This window comes from Myxine glutinosa, chromosome 10 (genome assembly GCF_964187855.1).
Source record: "Myxine glutinosa chromosome 10, kmMyxGlut1.1, whole genome shotgun sequence".
NCBI classification, from domain to species: domain Eukaryota; kingdom Metazoa; phylum Chordata; class Myxini; order Myxiniformes; family Myxinidae; genus Myxine; species Myxine glutinosa.
Genome location: NC_136270.1, coordinates 86,463,298 through 86,487,280, shown reverse-complemented (window position 1 = coordinate 86,487,280; position 23,983 = coordinate 86,463,298). Strand labels below are relative to the sequence as shown.

At 43.3% G+C, this 23,983-nt stretch overlaps 1 protein-coding gene across 1 annotated transcript in view; it reads right to left on the bottom strand.

Annotated features, from left to right (window-relative positions):
* LOC137434017 (integrin alpha-8) overlaps window positions 1-23,983 on the bottom strand; it is a 158,190-nt gene that overhangs the window by 37,157 nt on the left and 97,050 nt on the right. Inside the window, exons 15-17 of the mRNA XM_068126607.2 lie at window positions 22,164-22,271; window positions 14,081-14,136; window positions 13,064-13,218 (exon numbers count right to left, since the gene is read on the bottom strand). Of these exons, the coding sequence (XP_067982708.2) occupies window positions 13,064-13,218; window positions 14,081-14,136; window positions 22,164-22,271 (319 nt within the window). The remainder of the gene's footprint in view (window positions 1-13,063; window positions 13,219-14,080; window positions 14,137-22,163; window positions 22,272-23,983) is intronic.

The window sequence follows — 23,983 nt, the reverse complement described above, 5'->3', positions numbered from 1 at the left end:
AACCAACACCTCTTTCACCAGCCAATAATCAACACCTCTCCTTCACCAGTCAATAATCAACACCTCGCTTTCAACAGTCAATAATCAACACCTCGCTTTCAACAGTCAATAATCAAAACCTCGCTTTCAACAGTCAATAATCAAAACCTCACTTTCAACAGTCAATATAATCAAAACCTCACTTTCAACAGTCAATAATCAAAACCTCACTTTCGACAGTCAATAATCAAAACCTCGCTTTTATCAGTCAATAATCAACACATTCCTTTCAACAGTCAATAATCAAAACCTCGCGTTCAACAGTCAATAATCAACACCTCGCTTTCAACAGTCAATAATCAAAACCTCGCTTTCAACAGTCAATAATCAAAACCTCCCTTTAAACAGTCAATAATCAACACCTCGCTTTCAACAGTCAATAATCAAAACCTCGCTTTCAACAGTCAATAATCAACACCTCGCTTTCAACAGTCAATTATCAAAACCTCACTTTCAACACTCAATAATCAAAACCTCGCTTTCAACAGTCAATAATCAAAACCTTGCTTTCAACGGTCAATAATCAAAACCTGGCTTTCAACAGTCAATAATCAAAACCTCGCTTTCAACAGTCAATATTCAAAACCTCGCTTTCAACAGTCAATAATCAACACCTCGCTTTCAACAGTCAATAATCAATACCTCGCTTTCAACAGTCAATAATCAACACCTCGCTTTCAACAGTCAATAATCAAAACCTCACTTTCAACAGTCAATAATCAACACCTCACTTTCAACAGTCAATAATGAAAACCTCACTTTCAACAGTCAATAATCAAAACCTCGCTTTTATCAGTCAATAATATCAAAACCTCGCTTTCAACAGTCAATAATCAAAACCTCGCTTTCAACAGTCAATAATCAAAACCTCGCTTTCAACAGTCAATAATCAAAACCTCGCTTTCAACAGAAAATAACAAAAACCTCGCTTTCAACAGTCAATAATCAAAACCTCGCTTTCAACAGTCAAAAATCAACACCTCCCTTTCAACAGTCAATTATCAAAACCTCACTTTCAACAGTCAATAATCAAAACCTCGCTTTCAACAGTCAATAATCAAAACCTCGCTTTCAACAGTCAATCTTACGATAATTCACCAAATGTCTGGCCGTCTGTTCGAAGGTACCGTAAAAACTGCTGAACCGATCACAAAGATATTTTGGGTGGATAATCCTGGGATCTCCAGGAGTAAAATAGGCTATTTAGTTTTCCCAATTTCAGCTTTGGTCTCCAGAATTCTCAGGTTTGGACTCCCGCATAAAATTCACGTTCGCATAATGTTCATTGTGACGATGTTCTCATTGTGACGTGCATGTGTTCAAGGTAGTGTTTGACATGACGGTGTGAACGTAATTTCATAATGTTTTTCGTTTCGTAATCCTTTAATGAACGTTTAATGTTTAATGAACGTTTAATGTTTAATGAACGTTTAAGGCCCTTCGATGTCCGGGGCCGCACGCGCACTACACTGGACGGGCCAGCGTGTACCTTGCCCTTCGCCGTCAGGCTCGGGTAAACTGCTGAGCCCCATCCGTGATGGGGACTGGGACTTGAGACAGTGTCCTTCATTAAAAGTAAAATAAACGCAGTCTCCATCGATCTTGCCAAGGCCGTAACAGCCGTAACGTTTAATCTCTACATGAGAGAATTCCACATAGCTATTTGGGCGGTGAATACGCTAACAGATCGCTGTCTCCAGCAATCTTGCCAAGGCCGTAACACCTGTCAGCTCAAAATCCTTTTAACTGTTGATTTGGTACAGTTACACGTATCGGGAATTTGGTACACGTATCGGGAGTACATACGACAGAGTGATTGTGAACACTATTATCGATCATGATTCATGATCACGATCATCACGATCATAGTGTATCGATCACGATTTGAAACATAATGGAATAATATTTACCGATATGAACAGTGATGTGGCTTTTATTGAAATTCTGAAGATACTGTTTAGATTTTGATGACTTGCGTGTGATATGATTCAACGGATGTTTATATGAATCGTTTAAACTTTTAAAAAACTTCAATTTCTGATATTTTGCCTTTACATTTGGGCTTCCCAATTGGAGCCCCGCCCATGGGGCGGGTACCGTTGCTAGTAATCAAAACCTCACTTTCAACAGTCAATAATCAAAACCTCGCTTTCAACAGTCAATAATCAAAACCTGCCTTTCAACAGTCAATAATCAAAACCTCATTTGCAACAGTCAATAATCAAAATCTCACTTTCAACAGTCAATAATCAAAACCTCACTTTCAACAGTCAATAATCAACACCTCTTTCACCAGCCAATAATCAACACCTCTCCTTCACCAGTCAATAATCAAAACCTCGCTTTCAACAGTCAATAATCAACACCTCGCTTTTAACAGTCAATAATCAAAACCTCGCTTTCAACAGTCAATAATCAACACCTCGCTTTCAAGAGTCAATAATCAAAACCTCGCTTTCAACAGTCAATAATCAAAACCTCGCTTTCAACAGAAAATAACAAAAACCTCGCTTTCAACAGTCAATAATCAAAACCTCACTTTCGACAGTCAATAAACAAAACCTCGCTTTTATCAGTCAATAATCAAAACCTCGCTTTCAACAGTCAATAATCAAAACCTCGCTTTCAACAGTCAATAATCAAAACCTCGCTTTCAACAGTCCATAATGAAAACCTCGCTTTCAACAGTCAATAATCAAAACCTCACTTTCGACAGTCAATAATCAAAACCTCGCTTTTATCAGTCAATAATCAAAACCTCGCTTTCAACAGTCAATAATCAAAACCTCGCTTTCAACAGAAAATAACAAAAACCTCGCTTTCAACAGTCAATAATCAAAACCTCGCTTTCAACAGTAAATCTTACTATAATTCACCAAATGTCTGTCCGTCTGTTCGAAGGTACCGTAAAAACTGCTGAACTGATCACAAAGATATTTTGGGTGGATAATCCTGGGATCTCCAGGAGTAAAATAGGCTATTTAGTTTTCCCAATTTCAGCTTTGGTCTCCAGAATTGTCAGGTTTGGACTCCCGCATAACATTCATGTTCGCATCACGTTCATTGTGACGATGTTCTCATTGTGACGATGCATGTGTTCAAGGTCGTGTTTGACGTGACGGTGTGAATGTAATTTCGTAATGTTTTTCGTTTCGTAATCCTTTAATGAACGTTTAATGTTTAATGAACGTTTAATGTTTAATGAACGTTTAATGCCCTTTGATGTCCGGGGCCGCACGCGCACTACACTGGACGGGCCAGCATGTACCTTGCCCTTCGCCGTCAGGTAAACCGCAAAGCCCCATCCGTGATGGGGACTGGGGCTTGAGACAGTGTCCTTCATTAAAAGTATAATAAACGCTGTCTCCATCGATCTTGCCAAGGCTGTAACAGCCGTAACGTTTAATCTCTACATGAGAGAATTCCACATAGCTATTTGGGCGGTGAATATGCTAACAGATCGCTGTCTCCATCGATCTTCCCAAGGCTGTAACACCTATCAGCTCAAAATCCTTTAACTGTTGATTTGGTACAGTTACACATATCGGGAATTTGGTACACGTATCGGGAGTACATACGACATAGCGATTGTGAACACTATTATCGATCACGATTCACGATCACGATCATCACGATCATAGTGTATCGATCACGATTTGAAACATAATGGAATAATATTTACCGATATGAACAGTGATGTGGCTTTTATTGAAATTCTAAAGATACTGTTTAGATTTTGATGATTTGCGTGTGATATGATTCAACGGATGTTTATATGAATCGTTTAAAATAAAATAAAACTTCAATTTCTGATATTTTGCCTTTACATTTGGGCTTCCCAATTGGAGCCCCGCCCATGGGGCGGGTACCGTTGCTAGTAATCAAAACCTCACTTTCAACAGTCAATAATCAAAACCTCGCTTTCAACAGTCAATAATCAAAACCTGCCTTTCAACATTCAATAATCAAAACCTCACTTGCAACAGTCAATAATCAAAATCTTGCTTTCAACAGTCAATTATCAAAACCTCGCTTTCAACAGTCAATAATCAAAACCTCGCTTTCAACAGTCAATAATCAAAACCTCGCTTTCAACAGTCAATAATCAACACCTCTTTCACCAGCCAATAATCAACACCTCACTCATTCAACAGTCAATAATCAACATCTTTGTTTCAACAGTTAATAATAAACACCTCAATTTCAACAGCCAATAATCAAAACCTCGCTTTCAACAGTCAATAATCAACACCTTGCTTTCAACAGTCAATAATCAACACCTCACTTTCAACAGTCAATAATCAACACCTCGCTTTCAAGTCAATAAACAACACCTCGCTTTCAACAGTCAATAATCAACACCTCACTTTCAACAGTCAATAATCAAAACCTCGCTTTCAACAGTCAATAATCAACACTGCTTTCAACAGTCAATAATTAAAACCTCGCTTTCAACAGTCAATAATCAACATTTCACTTTCAAGTCAATAATCAACACCTCGCTTTCACCAGCCAATAATCAACACCTCACTTTCAACAGTCAATAATCAACATTTCACTTTCACCAGCCAATAATCAACACCTCGCTTTCAACAGTCAATAATCAACACCTCGCTTTCACCAGCCAATCATCAACACCTCTCTTTCAACAGTCAATAATCAACATCTTTGTTTCAACAGTTAATAATAAATACCTCAATTTCAACAGCCAATAATCAACACCTCTCTTTCAACAGTCAATAATCAATGTCTCACTTTCACCAGCCAATGAAGACTTGCATAAAACAATGCAGTTTTTCTGAAAGATATTTTGAAACAAAACAAAAAGGTTATATATGATATATTGAAACAAAACAAAAAGGTTGTATGTGATATCTTGAAACAAAACAAAAGGTAATATATGATATATTGAAACAAAACAAGAAGGTTGTATGTGATATCATGAAACAAAACAAAAGGTTGTATATGATATCTTGGAACAAAACAAAAGGTTGTATATGATATATTGAAACAAAACAAAAAGGTTATATATGATATATTGAAACAAAACAAAAAGGTTATATATTGTCATGCAACTCCAATAAACACCAGAGTTGCAGATTACCGATTACGAAGGCTTTAACTCCGAGGTGGAAACTCAATGGCGGATGCCAAAACGAAAATCCCCTAAGCGCGCGGAATGGAGGGAAGTGGCGAGAGTCCCCGCAGCCTTAACTGTGAAAATCAACCACCCGGTAAACTGCGTTCAGATATTTGTACAAAAATAATACAAGGGTTTATTGTGAAAAGCAAGGACAGTAAAAGCACGTGCCGGCAATAAAATAAGGTTCTAAATTGGGATCCCACACACACAGATATCAAATACAAACAGGGGAGACATGAATACCAAAATAAAATGTCTTGTCGTGTACAGTGTACGTGGAGCTCGGTCTTATCTGGTCTCGTCGTTGGCTTTGGCCGCCGTCCAACACGCGGCTCCGCTCAGCCCCGATGTACCCACGAGGCCTCGCTCCAAGCTCTGATCCCCTCGCCGCCCACGAGGTCCGTGCACCAAGCTCCAAAGCACCCAACGCAGGCCAGTGGCTTCACACGAGGTCGATCCCCACACGAAGCACGACAAGACAGGAATGGAGAGAACGCAGGCGTGACTGCACGTCTCGTCCCTCCAACTCGCTTCTCAACTGCTCACTGCCAACTGCGCACTGCAAAACCAACTCTCGACCACGAATGTCACTCTCCACCGAACTGCCAGGGGCCAGGAGTGAACCCGTCTCAACTCGACAGGCTCTCAACTCAACTCGACTCAGGAATGGAACTCGACTCTCTCAGTCCTCCTGCTCAACTCGGGATCAGATCTGAACTGCTCGAAATGGCGTCCGGCCTCCGCTAATATCTCCGGCCGGTGACGTCAGCATTGGCACACTGTCCTGCCAATCGGAGCCTCCACCGACTCGCCGGCTCATCCAGGGGCACGCCCACTGCGCCACTCTCACTCCCTTCCCCTATTCCTTGGTCACAGCACGTGCTATGCGAGGCGGGTAGGCCTCTCGGAGGTGCAAAATGTGGCGGCCGTGTGGCGGTGTTCTGGCGTGATTTCTTCCTACGTTATGTCAGGGGGGAAGGGCGTCATTAATGTTGCACTAAGGGAATCCTAACCAAGTGTTTAAGTGGTGTGCAGTGCCAAAATGGACAAAGGTTTGATTACCAGGTGAGACATACAAGGGCTCTACTCATTATTCCCTACAATACTTAACACACGAATCTCCTGGTAGATTCACAATCATACATCTTAACCCGACAAACGCCTACACATGACTTATTACAGGAAGTGTTCCTTACCGCGACATCCCAAAGCATGGTACCTACTCAGATCTACTCTGCTCTACATATATCACTACCCAAATTCATAACACAGCCCCCCCCCACCCCCCCCCCCCCCCTTGGAACCGTAGCTCCTGCAAGGTTCACTGCAGGCGCTACCATTCCAGCCTTAACACTTACTGTCACACACTTAATTAACCTATGAAATAAATCAGGAAGGGCTGTGGGAAGTGAGTCGGACTACCTACCTACACTTCCTTAACATTCTAAACCCCTTAACAGCCATGCAATCATGTATGTACATTTTCTTCATTCCATCGCTCCTGTGGTGGGAGGAAACAATAACACACAAAAATCTACCTGAACCACAAAACTTAACCTTACTCAAAAATTCAAAACTCTATAAAACATTTTTACATGCCCCGGTCTACAGACTGCGTCCCCCGGTGGATGCCACAAGACACAACCTTACCTGCGGGGCCATCCCAATGCACCTCTAAATTTCCACGGGCCTTGTCCAGGTGTTACAGGTGAGTGACATGGCTCGGTGGATTTCGCCCACATTCATGCAACACAAACCCCTTATCCACTCATACACATTCCATAAGTATTCAGGGCATTTCAAAGGTCAACAAGCACTTATTTCGATACACCCCCCTGCAGGACCATGGCATTGATGTCATATACCTGTGTGCATCCCTCAACTAGGCAGCGGGGAGGTACCGCACAAAAAGATGGTGGGGGCACTTCAGGCTGTGGTGCCCGCAGTCCGAAAACAAGTCAACCGACTTACAAGTTCATTTCCCCTCCCCTTTACCTCTTGGCCCCGTGACAGCCCAACAGCCCCTATCCGTCGTTACCTCACCGGTGAGGGTCTCCACACACACCAGGCTCCCATGCCTCCTGCTTCCGCGCAGCAACACGGGTCACCGGGGGACTTCCTCACCCCGCGGCGCCCAACCAGACCCTCCACCGACGAGCTCCAATTTCCAGATACCACTGGCTGCCAGGGGTAATTGCCGCAGAGGGGGACCGCAGGCATCGTTCCTCAGAGCTTGATCCGTAAATGCGGACACACACACATTCCGCACCCACAAGACCCCAAAACACACTTCCTCCCCCGCTGCCATCCAATTCTCAACACAACTCAGCACAATTCATAGATGGTGTACAAGATGTTCCAAAGGTTGCCATGGCCTGCCACATGTGAAATCCCATTCATAGTTCAAATCATTACATTTCTACAAGCACATTTCAAAACTCAATAATCATCACTCGCTCATATTTCTCCAACCTCACGACCACATAGAAACACATCACCTCTACACATAAACACACACCACCCACAAGACACTGTGTGGCCCCTATTCCATCCCCTCACCGGCCATGTCATCACTCTCACCTGCCTCCCAACTCCAAATTACATGTCCCTCAATTTACCAAGCAAGTCCTGAAGCCTGGGACAGTACACCTCGAAACACTCACCTCAAGTGCAGGCAATTTCCGGTTGGTCAGGTCCAAAGTGCAATCCACCCTCAAAATCCCAAAATTTCTCATTGAGCCTATCAAATCTCTCCAAATTTCTCTTTTGTCCCCACTACACTGGCAGGTATGTGGATCCGCATCCAACGGTGATCATCACTACACAACTACCTGTGGCCACGACAGCTCTGCACCTCTACCGTGCAAGGGTCATCGGGACAAGGTGAGCAGTCAAAACGCCAACATGGCCCATGAGTGTCCATAAGGGTGCGACCCACCATCCATCCTTCGGCGCCCCTGCGAGGAACACGGCTGCACCAGCCCCAGCTGGCCAATGTGGTGAGCACCTGCTGCCACAACACACACTACCGCACACACAACCTCGGCCCTGGGGGAGACGGTCGCAGTGCGTGGCATTCCCCTCACGTCACCTACGCCGCCCTCTCGTCCCCCAGTCCACAGAACCGCAGCCCCCCCCCCCCCCCCAGTGCTCAACCGCACTTGAACACACCAAGGTCCAGTCAACAGCCATGCTCCACCAGGAGACCCACCCAGAAGACATGGTCCACACACCTCGGACACCCATAGCACCACGTTGACCCTCAGGCTACACAACTACATCCCCATGATCCCGCGTCCCAAATATCAGCACAGTCGCCCCCGCAACCAGTTGAAAGGTGTGTCCTGCTACCCTATCAATTTTATCACAGCCTCCAACACTTTGGTCTAACACACCTGGATCAATAATGGCGTCACTCTACAGTGTCCACCATTTCTCTTCACAAAATTCACCCTTAAATTTGCATTTAACCCACAGATTACCCATGCCAAACATTTTCCACAATTCACTCATTACACCAAAGAAAGATGCTTTGCCATACACATGCCAGCCGAGCATGGCCCATATGCTCGGCTCTTTACACATTCCCGATTTACATCCCCATGGCTCTCTTCCCAACCCGAGAGTCCATAAATCATAACGGAGTATCTGTGGAAGGTCACTCTCACCCCATCACGTTCCACAGATGCCCCAATGGTTGTCCGGCAGGCTATCTCCATCCCTGTCCATTTGGTTCGACCCGCGTCCATAGACCAACCACCATGCCAGGTCACCACATGCTGGCTGTCCCAAAGTCTCAGGGAGAGGGTGCCAGGCCACATGCCCGGGTGGTCACTACATCAGGCCCAAGCTGGCCGTCCGCGGTGCCACCACAAAAGCGCGACCCACAACACCTCCCCCTAGTGGTCCTCAATATTTGCCATCCCAGGCTTGAAAAACCACCTCAGACCCCCCTGGAGGTCTTAACCCCCACCAGGGTCCGGTGACCCTGTCGGCCCGAGCCACCAGCTCGGACAGCGCCCCGATGGACAAGGGACACCACACTCCACCAGACCCCCCATGGGGCCCAGGTCGTACCTCGACACCCAAGGCTGGACCCCACGTCCAAATCTCGCCAGCACAGCCCCCCAGCTGGCTGGCATACCCACATTTTGAAAGGGGCAAATTTTGCCAGAGGCCATCACCATTGACCTCTCCTGGTCCAAATCCCACAGCTCGGGGATCAACTCCAACCAAGGCTGCTCCAAATCAAATTCCCATTTAAATTTTACTTTAAATTTTCTTTTAGAAATTTTGGCTCCAGGTGACCAATCACCGCAGCTGCAGGTAACAACCTCTATCACAGGTTGTTCTGCCCCTCCCTGCAGCTGGTCCAAATTCCCTACGGGGACCAACTTTTCGGAGGCTCTATCTCCCGATCCTCCAAGATCCAAATCCAGCCTGGAGCCAACACACTCCCCCAACTGGTCCTGTAATTTTGGAGCCTCTGTTTTCAAATCGTAGTGTACGGTGAGAGTCCTCTTGGTCATTCCAACCACCTCCTCGAACCAACTCACTTCATTACCCAGGCTCCTTTGGGCCCGGTCAACCTCTGCCTCCATGGGACTGTCCCAGGTCCCCAGCCGCTGGATCAAATCATCCTCATCATCATCATTATCATCATCACAAATCATTTCTGGCCCCGCCAGGCTTTGATCAATAAATACATGGTCCGGCTCCACCACACGGACCCCCAATAACTCTACCCCTTCTTGCTCCGCACCACCACCCTGCTGCTGCACCATTTCAAATTCATCACCCTGTTGAGGTGTTGTGACATCCACCCGGTCTCGACATACAACCAGGCCACCAGGTGGGAAACATTCCCTACTACAATTTGCACCTTCCACGCTCACCTGTGCGCATTCCACACTCACCTGTGCACATTCCCCATTCACCTGTGGGCACTCAAAAATTTACCTGCAGGCATTCCCCATCTACCTGTACACATTCCCCATCCACCTGTGGACATTTCCCATCCACCTCTGCACCTGCAGTCTCCCCATTTACTTTGATTGCCATTCCCGGTGCAATTCCCAATTTTGCCATTCCCGGCTCCTGAGCCCCGGCGGCACCATTCGTTCGTCCTTCCCTCAATTTATTCATACATTCATCAAGTATATTTCCCATTCCTTCAATTTGCTCTTTCAATCCTCCCTTTAATCCCTCCAACCGCTCGCCCTGTGCGTTCATGTCTCCCTTTAATTCACTTTTCATTTCTCCCATATCTTTACTCATTTTGTTTTCCAGCCCATCAATTTTATTACTCTGAGCATTCAATTTGTCATTCAATTCCCGACTGGCTCACTCACTGCTCTCACTTATCGCCCTAAGCTATTGATTCAACATCTGGTCGTTTATCGGGGCCGCTCCCCAGTAGGGGAGGGGGGTAAGTTGGTACTCAGGACGGGGGAGGTTCCAAGACTCACCTCTAAATCGAATTCCCTTATTTCCGGCTCACTCCCTAAACTGACGGAGGCCTCGCTACGCACCTCCATCTCGACGCTATCCGACATCCGCTTTTCGGAAGGTTGTTCCCCGCGCACGTATTATTTTACTTTAAAAAAAACAAATTTAAATTTGTCGAAGACGCGATATAGCGCTCCGTATGCCCAATCGACTATCAAATTTATCCGCCTCGATTATATAAAATTTTGCGTTCGAACGTCGGACGCGATGTACGCCCGACCGTGTCGATATCTCGCCACAGACAAAAAAAATTGTCCTACGGGTTCGAATCCCACTCCTGACACCAAATGTCGTGCAACTCCGATTAACACCAGAGTTGCAGATTGCCGATTACAAAGGCTTTAACTCTGAGGTGGAAACTCAATGGCGGATTTCAAAACCTAAAGCCCCTAAGCGCACGGAATGGAGGGAAGCGGCGAGAGTCCCCGCAGCCTTAACTGTGAAAATCAACCACCCGGTAAACTGCGTTCAGATATTTGTACAAAAATAATACAAGGGTTTATTGTGAAAAGCAAGGACAGTAAAAGCACACGCCGGTAATAAAATAAGGTACTAAATTGTGATCCCACACAAACAGATATCAAATACAAACAGGGGAGATATGAATACCAAAATAAAATGTCTTGTCGTGTACAGTGTACGCGGAGCTCGGTCTTATCTGGTCTCGTCGTTGGCTTTGGCCGCCGTCCAACATGCGGCTCCGCTCGGCCCCAATGTACCCATGAGGCCTCGCTCCAAGCCCCGATCCCCTCGCCGCCCACGAGGTCCATGCACCAAGCTCCAAAGCACCCAATGCAGGCCAGCGGCTTCACACGAGGTCGATCCCCACACGAAGCACGACAAGACAGGAACGGAGAGAACGCAGGCGTGACTGCACGTCTCGTCCCTCCAACTCACTTCTCAACTGCTCACTGCCAACTGCGCACTGCAAAACCAACTCTCGACCATGAATGCCACTCTCCACCGAACTGCCAGGGGCCAGGAGTGAACCCGTCTCAACTCAACTGGCTCTCAACTCAACTCGGGAATGGAACTCGACTCTCTCAGTCCTTCTGCTCAACTCGGGATCAGATCTGAACTGCTCGAAATGGCATCCGGCCTCCGCTAATATCTCCGGCCGGTGACGTCAGCATTGGAGCACTGTCCTGCCAATCAGAGCCTCCACCGACTCGCCGGCTCATCCAGGGGCACGCCCACTGAGCCACTCTCACTCCCGTCCCCTATTCCTTGGTCACAGCATGTGCTATGCGAGGCAGGTAGGCCTCTCAGAGGTGCAAATGGTGGCGGCCGTGTGGCGGTGTCCTGGCCTGATTTCTTCCTACATCATGTCAGGGCAGAAGGGCGTCATTAATGTTGCATGAAGGGAATCCTAACCAAGTGTTTAAGTGGTGTGCAGTGCCAAAATGGACAAAGGTTTGATTACCAGGTTAGACATACAAGGGCTCTACTCATTATTCCCTACACTACTTAACACACGAATCTCCTGGTAGATTCACAATCATACATCTTAACCCGACAAACGCCTACACATGACTTATTACAGGAAGTGTTCCTTACCGCGACATCCCGAAGCATGGTACCTACTCAGATCTACTCTGCTCTACATATATCACTACCCAAATTCATAACAATATGATATGTTGAAACAAAACAAAAAGGTTAAATATGATATCTTGAAACAAAACAAAAAGGTTGTTTATGATAACTCCAAACAAACCAAAAAACAAACCACCAACCTCCTAGACTCAGATGGGATGCTCTAACCACTATGCCAACGATTCCTAAGAATGTTGCGGTTTGCTTCATATAACAATGGCCCAAAACAAACCAAAGCTTTCACTTCCTCGTTTCCATAACTGGCTTCAAACCTATGCAGTTATGAACGTTTTCCTACCAATGTACCAGTTAGGTTTTTCCAATAAAACATCACAATACATTCACAAATCATTTGTATAAAGATACACTCATATAAGCTTTATACCATCATCGCATTCAAGATGAAGTTTGACAAAATTTATTTCACTTTCCATTTCACCATTTTGTTTTCTCTTCGTTTTATTCCCTCCATTGTTGACTGCAGTGATTTTGGCAACATAGTCGGTTGGAAAAATATGGGCCACTGTACGAACGATGCAGTGTTGGCTCAACTCGTCTATCAAATTGAAATTGTCACGTTGGAGACCCTGCCAGATAACCTATAAGTTGAATAATTTTTTAAAATGTCATGACCATGTACAACACTGCAGTGAAATAAACAAATAAATCCATCAGGAGACAAAATGATAGCAGCAGCTATCTATCTGTATTTGGCATCAAAGGTAACTTGGAAAACAAAATAGACTGGCACGTTCAAATCAAAATCACATAACTAACCTTGAGAACAGCCCCAAGGGATCTGCACATGGTCTGCTTGGCCTGGCCAAGCTGCACGCGAGTGAAAAATCGAGTGGAATTCTGCTGCTGGAAAAGTGTCCGTTTGACGGCGCCCCGCTCTTTTAGCTGATCCAGCTGGATGTCAACACGCAGTTCTGTTCAGCACATGGAGGAGGGGGAGCATAGGGGGTGGGAGAGATGCAGATGGGGATCAAGAAAGTAGTGATGAGAGGAGTGGCGGTGCAGAGGCAGATATGCAAACATATAAGGTAATTACGATCAAGGAAGGGAGAAATAAAAATATGGGGAAATAAGATGAGAGAACGATGTGAATTTGAATGAGACAAAGAACGGACAAGAGGAACTCAAGGGCACTATAACCGTATTTACAGATGAATAAATATTGCATGAACAAGTAACTGTTTGGGATGAGATGAGAGGTCTCGTGAACAACATTTGGGTTCGGGTGAGGCATTTGGGTTTGGGTAAAGCATTTGGGTTTGGGTGAAGCTTTTGGGTTCGGGTGAGGCATTTGGGTTCGGGTGAAGCATTTGGGTTCGGGTGAGGCATTTGGGTTTGGGTGAAGCATTTGGGTTCGGGTGAAGCATTTGGGTTCGGGTGAGGCATTTGGGTTTGGGTGAGGAATTTTGGGTTCGGATGAGGCATTTCGGTTCGGGTGAGGCATTTCGGTTCGGATGAGGCATTTGGGTTCGGGTGAGGCATTTGGGTTCGGGTGAGGCATTTGGGTTCGTGTGAGGCATTTGGGTTCGGGTGAGGCATTTGGGTTCGGGTGAGGCATTTGGGTTTGGGTGACGTAGTGATTGTGGTAAAGGGAGGGAAATGCAAGGATTGTGCACGCACACATGCCACAGGCCCAAATTGGATGATGAATGCCTGGGGCATTCTTGAATGATGTTGATGATGATGAATATATATATATATGAATGATGATGAATGCCTGGATGAATGCCTGGCAATGCCAGAGCCATATTTACCACAAGCTGCTTGCTCACTCACCCACAGAAACAGGGAGGCCTTTTCCTGAAATCTCCAGACAATACTGCACAACGAAACTGACAGAAAAACATTTTTTGCAATAAATATAATATTGCACACAAATATCGATCACTCAGATTGCCGTAAGATTTAAACAATCAAAGTCGTGGATGATGAATTACATTACATTATTTGATTTTAAGAAAGATGTTCCATAAAAAGTCAAAGATCTGTGAATGGTGCATTGGTTAGACTAGGGCATGCCCGTACTATATATATATCTAAAAGTATATCCCCCCCCCCCCCCCCCTCTATTTACATGCAATGGTTTGGTCCAAAGCTAACGGCTTGCGAGTACGGTGACAATCCCCCCCCTCTATTTACATGAAATGGTTTGGTCCAAAGCTAACGGCTAGCGGAGTTTGGTAAAGAAATCGCCATAGCGTGCACAAATGCGCAGGAAAGCGAAAGAATCGCAAATTAGTTTTAATTAGTTTTAAAACATAGTTTAACGCCAACATGGCGGCAACATAGTTTGCCAACGTGAAATAAATGAATACGCTCTCAAATGTGCCAAAAAAAAAAAAAACGCTACCCGTACGCTCTACCCCGCCCGTACGCCCGTAAACAAAAAAAACAACGCTCTTTGCTTCCGCCCTTCGCTCTGACTGAATTGGGAGAAATAATGCGCATAAGAAATCGAGAAATTATTATTTTCTCCGGAAGAAATCGAATTACGTACCGTAATGGCGCACGCGCTGGGCTCAGCATCAGCTCGCTCTCACATCGGCCACGCCTACGCAATAACGCGTTCTGTGATTGGATGCCGGAAGTGCAGTCCTCACTGTCCGGAAGGTCGTATATCGCAGTTACGATGAATCGCAAATTAGTTTTTATTAGTTTTAAAACATAGTTTAACGGCAACATAGTTTGCAAACGTGAAATAAATGAATACGCTCTCAAATGTGCCATCCGAGGCAGAGTGTGTCCGCCACGTTCGGCACACGTGATAGCTCGCTGCTCTCTGATTGGTTGAATCGTTTTTTGGACATAGCTCGGTAAGTAATTGTCCGATTAATATGAAACCTTGAAAAGGCACATCCTCGGGTCCCCAGCAATATACCTGGCAAGTTTCAAGTATATCGGACCGGTAGTTGTCGAGAAACAGCGGTCACAGACATACAAACAAACAAACAAACGTACAAACAAACATACACACAGAGATTAGTGGAATTATAGATAGATGAAGAGAACACATATACCTGCATATAATACGATCCAATGTCTGTGTCTTCGTTTTGCATTTCCTCCCAACCCGCTTGTTGCACATAGTTGAAAATGGCACCATAATAAATTGCCATACGGGTCCAAAAAGGCAGTCCAGGGTCCAAAAAATTGATTTGGACAAAACACTTGGAATATTCCCATCGATGTCGATAAATACCCAAAGCATGCATACGCACTTTAGATAAGAGGATGTAATATGGAGACACACAACAATATTGGCGATACAAGGCACCTTGGATATCCGGGAGCCTTTGCTCTTCGCGGATTAAGCATAGTCGAATATTTGAAACAGATTCACAAGGAACTTGGATGCAGGAGGAAGCCATTTGGCCCATCAAACCTGTGCTACAACAGTGGCAGATAAATTCAATCGAATAGTTTATCAACTTAAATTCACTGGTGCGGGGCTGTGGGGGACGAGGGGTGGGGATTACAATAGTGGGTGATTGAATCCATCATCGCTTCCGACATTAAATCCTTCCTCTTCTCCAATGGCTTGATCTCTGATCATCAATTTGGATTCAGAAAAGGGCATTCTACTCTGGACATGCTGCTTCTGCTGTCTCAACAATGGATGGAGGTCCTCAATGCCAAACAGGCAATCAGAGGCGCCTCCCTCGACATATCTCATGCCTCCGATACGGTCTGGCACCCCGCTCTGCTCACCAAACTCTCCTCTTATGATATCCATGGAAATCTCCACGCATGGCTCGTGGACTACCTCTCTTGTCATAGTCCACGTGTGGCTCTAAATGGAATTCTCTCACCTCCTTTTCCAGTCCAGCCTGGAATTCCTCAAGGCAGTGTTCTGGGCCCTCTGCTTTTTCTAATCTTCATCAATGATCTCTCTGGAAAATCCTCTTTTTATTTTTGCTGATGACTGCACCCTCTGCAGCTTCATCTCTCATCCCTCAGATCGGCAGGTAGCAATCTCTTCACTCTCTGCAGACTTGGATAAAATTACAAGTTGGTCAAACACGTGGAACATGTCTTTCAATCCTGACAAATCTCCCACTCCTACTATGTCTCCGAAAAGACGCTAAAACCCTTCAATCTACCTTCTCAACAATCCTCTCAAAGAAGTTCTGTCACTCAAGGTTTTGAGTGTCACTATCTGCCATGATCTTTCCTGGGAAAGCCACATGATCCTTCCTTGGCATTACTCAGCTGCTCACCACATACAAAGCTTTCATCCGCAGCTTGATGGAGTACTGCTCTCCACTCTGGGCTGGTGCTCCTGCCTCACACCTAGTTCGGATTCACTCTGTAGAAGCCAAGGATTTTAGAATCATTGGTATCTCCAGTGATGAAGCTGATTCTGAGGGTCTTTCACCCTCTCACCTCAAGCAGGTTGGTAGACTTTCTGTCTTCTACCGACTCCTCTCGGTCCTAGCTCCCCCTGCTCTATCTGTGCTCTGCCCCCAAATATTCCTGCAAGATGCACACCTGCCAGCAACCCTCTTCTGGTGAAACTGCCAAAAGCAAGACTGTCTGCTCACCTTCACTCATTCATTCATTCCTCTTTTTTCCTGCCCCTGGAACAAACTCCCACACTCTCTTCAAACCCACTCCTCTCTCCTGGTCTTCAAAACAGTTGTTCACCACCATCTCATCTTTCCCCATCGAAAACCTTGATGTTTTCTACCCCCATTAATCCACTACAAAACCACCTCCTTCAAATTCCCCGTTTTCTTTCCTGAAAGTCCCTGTAGTGTCCATCTTGTTTGTTTATCCCATGTACCCTGCCCCAGCCCTCTCATCCACAGATCTCCTGATGTCCCTGCACCCGAATGTTGTTGTCTCTCTCTCTCTCTCTCTCTCTCTCTCTCCCTCTCTCTTCCCCTCTTGTTTCCTGCTCCCTTTATTCTATGTTCTATGTGTTAGCTCTTATACGAGCCTCGACTTAGTATAATATATATCGACTTAGTATGTATATATATATGTATATATATGTATATATATATGTATATATATGTATATATATATATATATATATATATATATATATATATATATATATATATATATATATATATATATATAAATGTATATATATATGTATATATATGTATATATATATATATATATGATATATATATATTTATATATATATATATATACATATATATATATATATATATATATATATATATATATATATATATATATATATATATATATATATATATATATATATATATATATATATATCTATCACACATTGCCCTCTATAAGTATCGGGACAGTGAAGTCAAATTTGTTATGTTTTCTATATACTGAAGAAATTTGGATTTTAGATCAAAAGATGAATACGAGGCAAGGTCTGCTTTTATTAGTCCCCTACCGGTGTACACCGGAGGGGACTATAGGTTTGCACGCCGTCCCTCCGTCCGTCAGTCTGTCAGTCTGTCCGTCCGTCAGTCCGTCAGTCTGTCAGTCTGTCAGTCTGTCAGTCCGTCAGTCAGTCCGTCAGTCCGTCACGCAAAGAACAGTTTTCCGAACTTTTTTTTCTAAACGCTTAACGCTAATGATTTCAAACTTGGCACATGGTTTCCTCATGATAGGTTACAGATCTAGTTCGAACTTCACGACGTTTCGATCATTTTTGACAAAGTTATGGCACTTTGAACTTTGGGAATTCTGATAATTCTGATGATCCTTAACTCAGTGCCATTTTAAGTTTAATTTCCTTTAAAAACCAATTTCTCTGCAATAATAGGACCGATTGAGATCAAATTTTCACCCTAGGGGGGCTCGGTCTGTAGAATATTTTAATGGTAATTATGACGTCACAGGTCACGCGGTTCGGCCGCCATATTGTTTTTCATGAAAACACGAAAACCCCTTTTTCTCTGCAACGGCTGAACAGATCGAGGCCAAACTTTGCAGGCAGAATCACATACCCCTGACGAACAAAAAAGTCAGCGAGCATGGCGTCATGCGTCGCATTGTTTCAGAGTTATGACGTTTTTAAGCATGAACCTTTAAAACCGAGCTCCTCCCTCATTTTTGATCCTCCCTCATCTGTTCAGCATGTCAGTCTACTATAATGTCCTTTTGGAGTTTGCGATAGGGCACGTGGTTTGGCAGATATCGTTAATTAAACGGGAAAAAAAAAATGGATATCTCTTGAATCGCTAGTACCTCAGACAGTGAGTTGGTAATTATATAATTCACACAGTGCAATACGTGCAGGCCGCTCCACGGAGCGACCATGCGGGCTTATCAACGAGGCGACGCGTGACACACGTGTCTCAGCATACCTCAGATCAAGTTTGAAAACCAGCATCAACCATGCATAAATTTGCATATTCGATCATTTTTGACAAAGTTATGGCACTTTGTTTTTTTCTAGAGTTCTCCTCAAGCCACAACGTGCGCCCTCAGCCTCGTCTCACGAACGTCAAAAGCGCGACACAGCGCGCTCTTTCAGGAGGGGCGGAGCCAAGCCGAGCAACATATATATACACATCGATCATTGATCGTGAACAGAAAAATATAATAAATTACTGATGGTTTCAGAGTTATGACGTTTTTAAGCATGAACCTTTAAAACCGAGCCCCTCCCTCATTTTTGATCCAATCGAGGGGAAACTTCACAGATCTGTTCAGCATGTCAGTCTACTAAAATGTCATTTTGGAATTTGCGATAGGGCACGTGGTTTGGCAGATATCGTTAATTAAACGAAAATATTTTAAAAATGGATATCTCTTGAATCGCTAGTACCTCAGACCGTGAGTTGGTAATAATTTATATAATTCACACAGTGCAATACGTGCAGGCTGCTCCACGGAGCGACCTTGCGGGCTTATCAACGAGGCGAGGCGTGACACACGTGTCTCAGCATACCTCAGATCAAGTTTGAAAACCAGCATCAACCGTACATAAATTTGCATATTCGATCATTTTTGACAAAGTTATGGCACTTTGAACTTTGGTAGGGGACATGTATTGCAGCGCAATACTCAGAATGCTTGTTTTTTTGGTATTTCTGTGCATTAATGTGTCACCATTACAACAGCACTTTTTATGCTCAGTCCCCCAATTTTAGGTAAGCATGGAACAGATGGCTGACAGGTGCTTTGTTGCTCAGGTGTTTATTGGTGCATTGATCATTCACACATAAAAGAGAGCTGTGAATGTCTCGTCTTGGTTTTAGCCTTTGCTTTTGCCTTGGGAATCTGCCTTTGGAGTCATGAGGCATAAGCCAACATGAAGACCAGAGAACTGTCTATTTCAGGAAAACAAGCAATTTGGAAGCTGAAAGAACAGAATATTTAAATTAGAACCATAGCACAACAATTGGGCAAAGCAAATGCAACAATTTGGGATGTCTTGAAAAATAAAGAAACCACAAGTATACTTAGCAATAGACAATGGCCAGGTCAGCCAAGAAAACAACTGCAGTTGATGACAGAAACAATATGCGAGCTGTGCATAAAAACCCTAAAACAACTATCAGTGACATCACCAACAACCTCCAGAGTGCAGGGGTGAAATTATCACAATCTACTGTTTGCAGACTACTTCGACAACAGGATTAGAAAGTAGATATCATACTATATTAAATATGGCAACTCTATGTATCTATACTGTAAAATGTCAGTCTCTCCGTCCCGAAACTACTCCCTCAGTTTTATGGCTAGGATAGCCAAATCTTCTGTGGAACGTTTTGGGATCCCAGTGGATGTCGTAAGGTAGGTATGAGGTTTCAAAAAATTCTCAATTAAATTATGATTTTGAAATACGATCGTTATGAAGTTTCTCCCGAATCCAGAAATGAACAGATCATGATGATTCATTGGTTGATAACATTATAGTTTTCCATTATATTTTTCCATATTAATACTATGGTATTAATTTGTGATTGGAATTATGCTATTTGGAATGAAAATATGGAGATATTGAGTTTAAATGAATGTGGAAATGATGTGAGTGTATCTTTCCGTGACATTCATGGATTCTTCATTTGCAGATGTCAATGTAGAACCATTTAGACTGGGTACGTTTTTTTGTCGAAGTCATTCACAAATGTGCTGTTCAAATGAAGGTGGCACAGGAATGTGGAATTTATTGGTTCATGGTTTAGCGTTCACCATTTCTGCATTGTCTGTTGGCTCTTGGCCTCCCACCCATGCGTTTTTATCATAGGAAAAAACAGGGCTGGCCCAATCTCCACCAAATGCTTCATACATGTTGGTAGCACCCAGGGTGAGGTCAAGGACACAAACACCCCCCTGAAAGAGGGGGGGGGGGGGAGGAGGTGACTTGTCAATGCTCTTGAAGGGAGTGGGTGTTTTTTGTCTACAATGACCTGCAAAAGTATGACCCTTACCAATGTACAGTGGCTCTTAGCAATGATGCAACATTTAGATGAATTCCAAATCATGTCGAAACAATTTTTCCAAATGAACTGTTTTATTCATAACTGAGGAGATCATGCTAACCACTGTTATAGTTGAAGGAGGTTACATGTCGGGAATACCTGCAAAAAACATGTACACATCAAAATTCACTGGTTGCAAAAGCATTCAGCCCTTTTGGTCAGTACTTGGTGGAAGCACCTTTGGCAGCAATAACTGCAATGAGTCTCTTTGGGTAGGTCTCTACCAGCTTTACAAATTGAGATGGTGAAATATTTGCCCGTTCTTCACATGAAAATTGTTCTCGTTCTACCAAGTTTGATGGGGATCGTCGATGGACTGCAACCTTCAAGTCTCGCCATAAATGTTCAATTGGGTTGAAGTCAGGACTTTGACATTTATTTTCTTCTTATTCAGCCACTCCAGTGTGGCTTTAGATTTGTACTTCGGATCATTGTTCTGCTGAAATGTGAATCTCCTACCCAGTATCAGATTCATGGATGACTCGAACAGGTTTTCATCAAGGATTCTCCTGTACATTGCATCCTCCATTGTCCCTTCTATACTGGCAAGCTTTCCAGTCCCTGCTGATGAAGAGCAGCCCTATAACATGATGTTGATACCACTCACGACCATGCTTTACAGTAGGCATGGTGTTACTGACTGGGTGATGTGTAGTGTTTGGCTTTTGCCAGACGTAACACTGAATTTAGACCAAAAAGTCAAATTTTTGTCTTGTCTGACAACATTAAAAAAAAACTTATTCTGTTAATATCTGTTAATCTAACATATTCACATTTTATATGCATTTTTGTTTTGCTTTATCACTTTTCAGTACTAGTTTGTGAAGACTCTATATATATTGAGTTTGATTTGAAAGCATCATGAAAAGCTCAGGTGGCATCAAAATGTGAAAAATTTGGAGGTGGTCAATACCTTTGCAGGCCACAGTATATAAATTGACTCCTCCCATGCTCTTCTAGCTGAAGAAAGCTCAATAAAACAACCAAGAAAAGCTACACAAGGTAAGCTGTTTGCTGTTTCAAGCCTTATCTGGGTTCTTCCACAGCTGCAAACGTTCACAAGTAGCACATGCATGAATCCAGGTCATGTTTGAAACAGGAAAGGGCTTTTCTTGTTTGCTTTATGTGCTACAACTCATGACGGCTTCCAAACTATGGCCTGATGGTAATCCAGGCTATAAATGCCCAGACAAAGGAAGCATGAAATCTGCTTTACATGTTCTTCGTGACAAATTATGAGACGATGTCGATTGGCTGTGTTAGGCTAGCTGCACTGTGATTGGCTCCAGGCAAGTAATGTCAAAACACCCTTACTGTAGCTGATTTCTGTTCTTTAAAAATTTTTTAAGAGTTAAAGCTACGAACAATTCACCAAAAAGTGGGCCTGGGTCTCATGGGCATGTTAGTAAGACAATGTTGATGATATTTACCATGACAGCAGTAAAGATGACCCAGGTAAAGAGCAGGTCTTGTTTTCAGGGTTCAGTGCAAGAGGAGATATATTGAGTTGACTCTTGACAGAAATAACTGGTCGAGCTCTGCAAGGCAAGCCATGAAGTAGTCATTGATTATTGGGTCACCGATCATTCTTGAAGTTTATCAACTGGCGAATAACGCTTCACAACAAATACAAGGAGCTTATAGTCATACGAGGATATAATTCAGCCAGTCATACTGTGCAATGTCCACAATCCATCAACTAATATTAACTTGTTTCCATTCTATGTACTTAATTGTATTTTTAACAAAGTTAGCATCAACAATCTACTCTTGAATTTTTTTAATTACACTTTTATTACATTACAACAATTACAGTTTATTACAATTACTTTGTTTGTTTATTACAAACAAAGTAATTGTTGTTTTTATTACTACAATTATTATTAAAAGTATATTATTATTACAATTATTGTTTATTACAATATTACAATTACAAATTATTACAATTACAACAATTACAATTTATAAAAAAAAAACATGCTTTTCAAACGTTGGCCAAGGTATCAGCGGACAATGGGCAACTCACCTTTTGTCCGACAGGAGAGTGCAGAAGGTAGTGCAATTGCCTTTGAGCTGTTTAGTCAGGCTTTGATTCTCAGCTAGAGTGGTCCTTTGGATTGGTTCATGTTGGTCCTTCCTAGGTAGTGTGTTGTGTCAACGAGTGCATTTCATAGGATGGACCTTAAACTGTGGATCCTACTGAGAGTTAGTTGGTTAGTTGGTTGACGTTAAACATTCGAGTGTCTTCCGCAAAGAGTAGGCAATCGTCATCGGAACCTTTGTTTCCGGAGTCAAATTTAAAATTCTTCCAATGGTGGCACAGCCATTATGATGTAATCATCAGTATCAGTAATGTAATGCACATCATCATGTAATGTAATGCACATCATCAGTAATGATGCAACCAGCGGATTTAGTTCGTAATTGAATTTTTTTTCTTTACTGGAGTGAGGCTCATGGAAGAGCAAGTTTTCTTCTACGCTTGGATGGAAATGGCATCTGACACTGTAATTCCTTGGGTGGAAAACAGATATGAAGAAATTTTGTATACCATTGCAGTTGCACCTAACAATATAAAAAAAGTTTGCATACCTAGCATAGAATTTGAATCCAATAATAATAAAAAATTGAAAAAAGGTTATTTGAGAAAGAAAGTTTTTCTCGTAAAGTTTGCCGAGTCCTTGAAAGCAGAAAGTATAGGTTCCATATCAAAGCGGAAGTTGAGAAAAGCTGGAGAAGGCAAAAAAAAAAATCGTGCTCAAAACTTGACTGTTTATTTACTGCTGACCTGCTAGGCCGTTCAACGGTTGTTTGGGAGTGTGATTTTTGGAATGTTTTGGAATTCCAGCCCAATATGTACATTCGCTAACGATGCCACCTTGTCAGGAAAACGTACCACAACATAGAATGGTCCAATATGCAACAGACACACTACGTAGCAGTTTTAGTAAAATTTGGGACCACAGGGGAACACATCCTGGACAAAAATAAATCTCAAAGAGAATGTCGACCACCTGCTGCCCCAAGCCGACATTTACAAGTTTCCTGTATACTCTTAACTTTGTCTTGCTGTTGGAAAAAAAAAATCCAAGACTGATTCTTAAAACGCTGAGCTGGTATATTAAATCCTCTGGACCCAGTTACGGTACTTTATTGACAGACTCTCTTAGGATTGGTCGATTCAGGTTGATTGAATCCTATCCTTTTTCACTGATTCATTCAGTTTATGGAAATGATGATGCTCACTGAT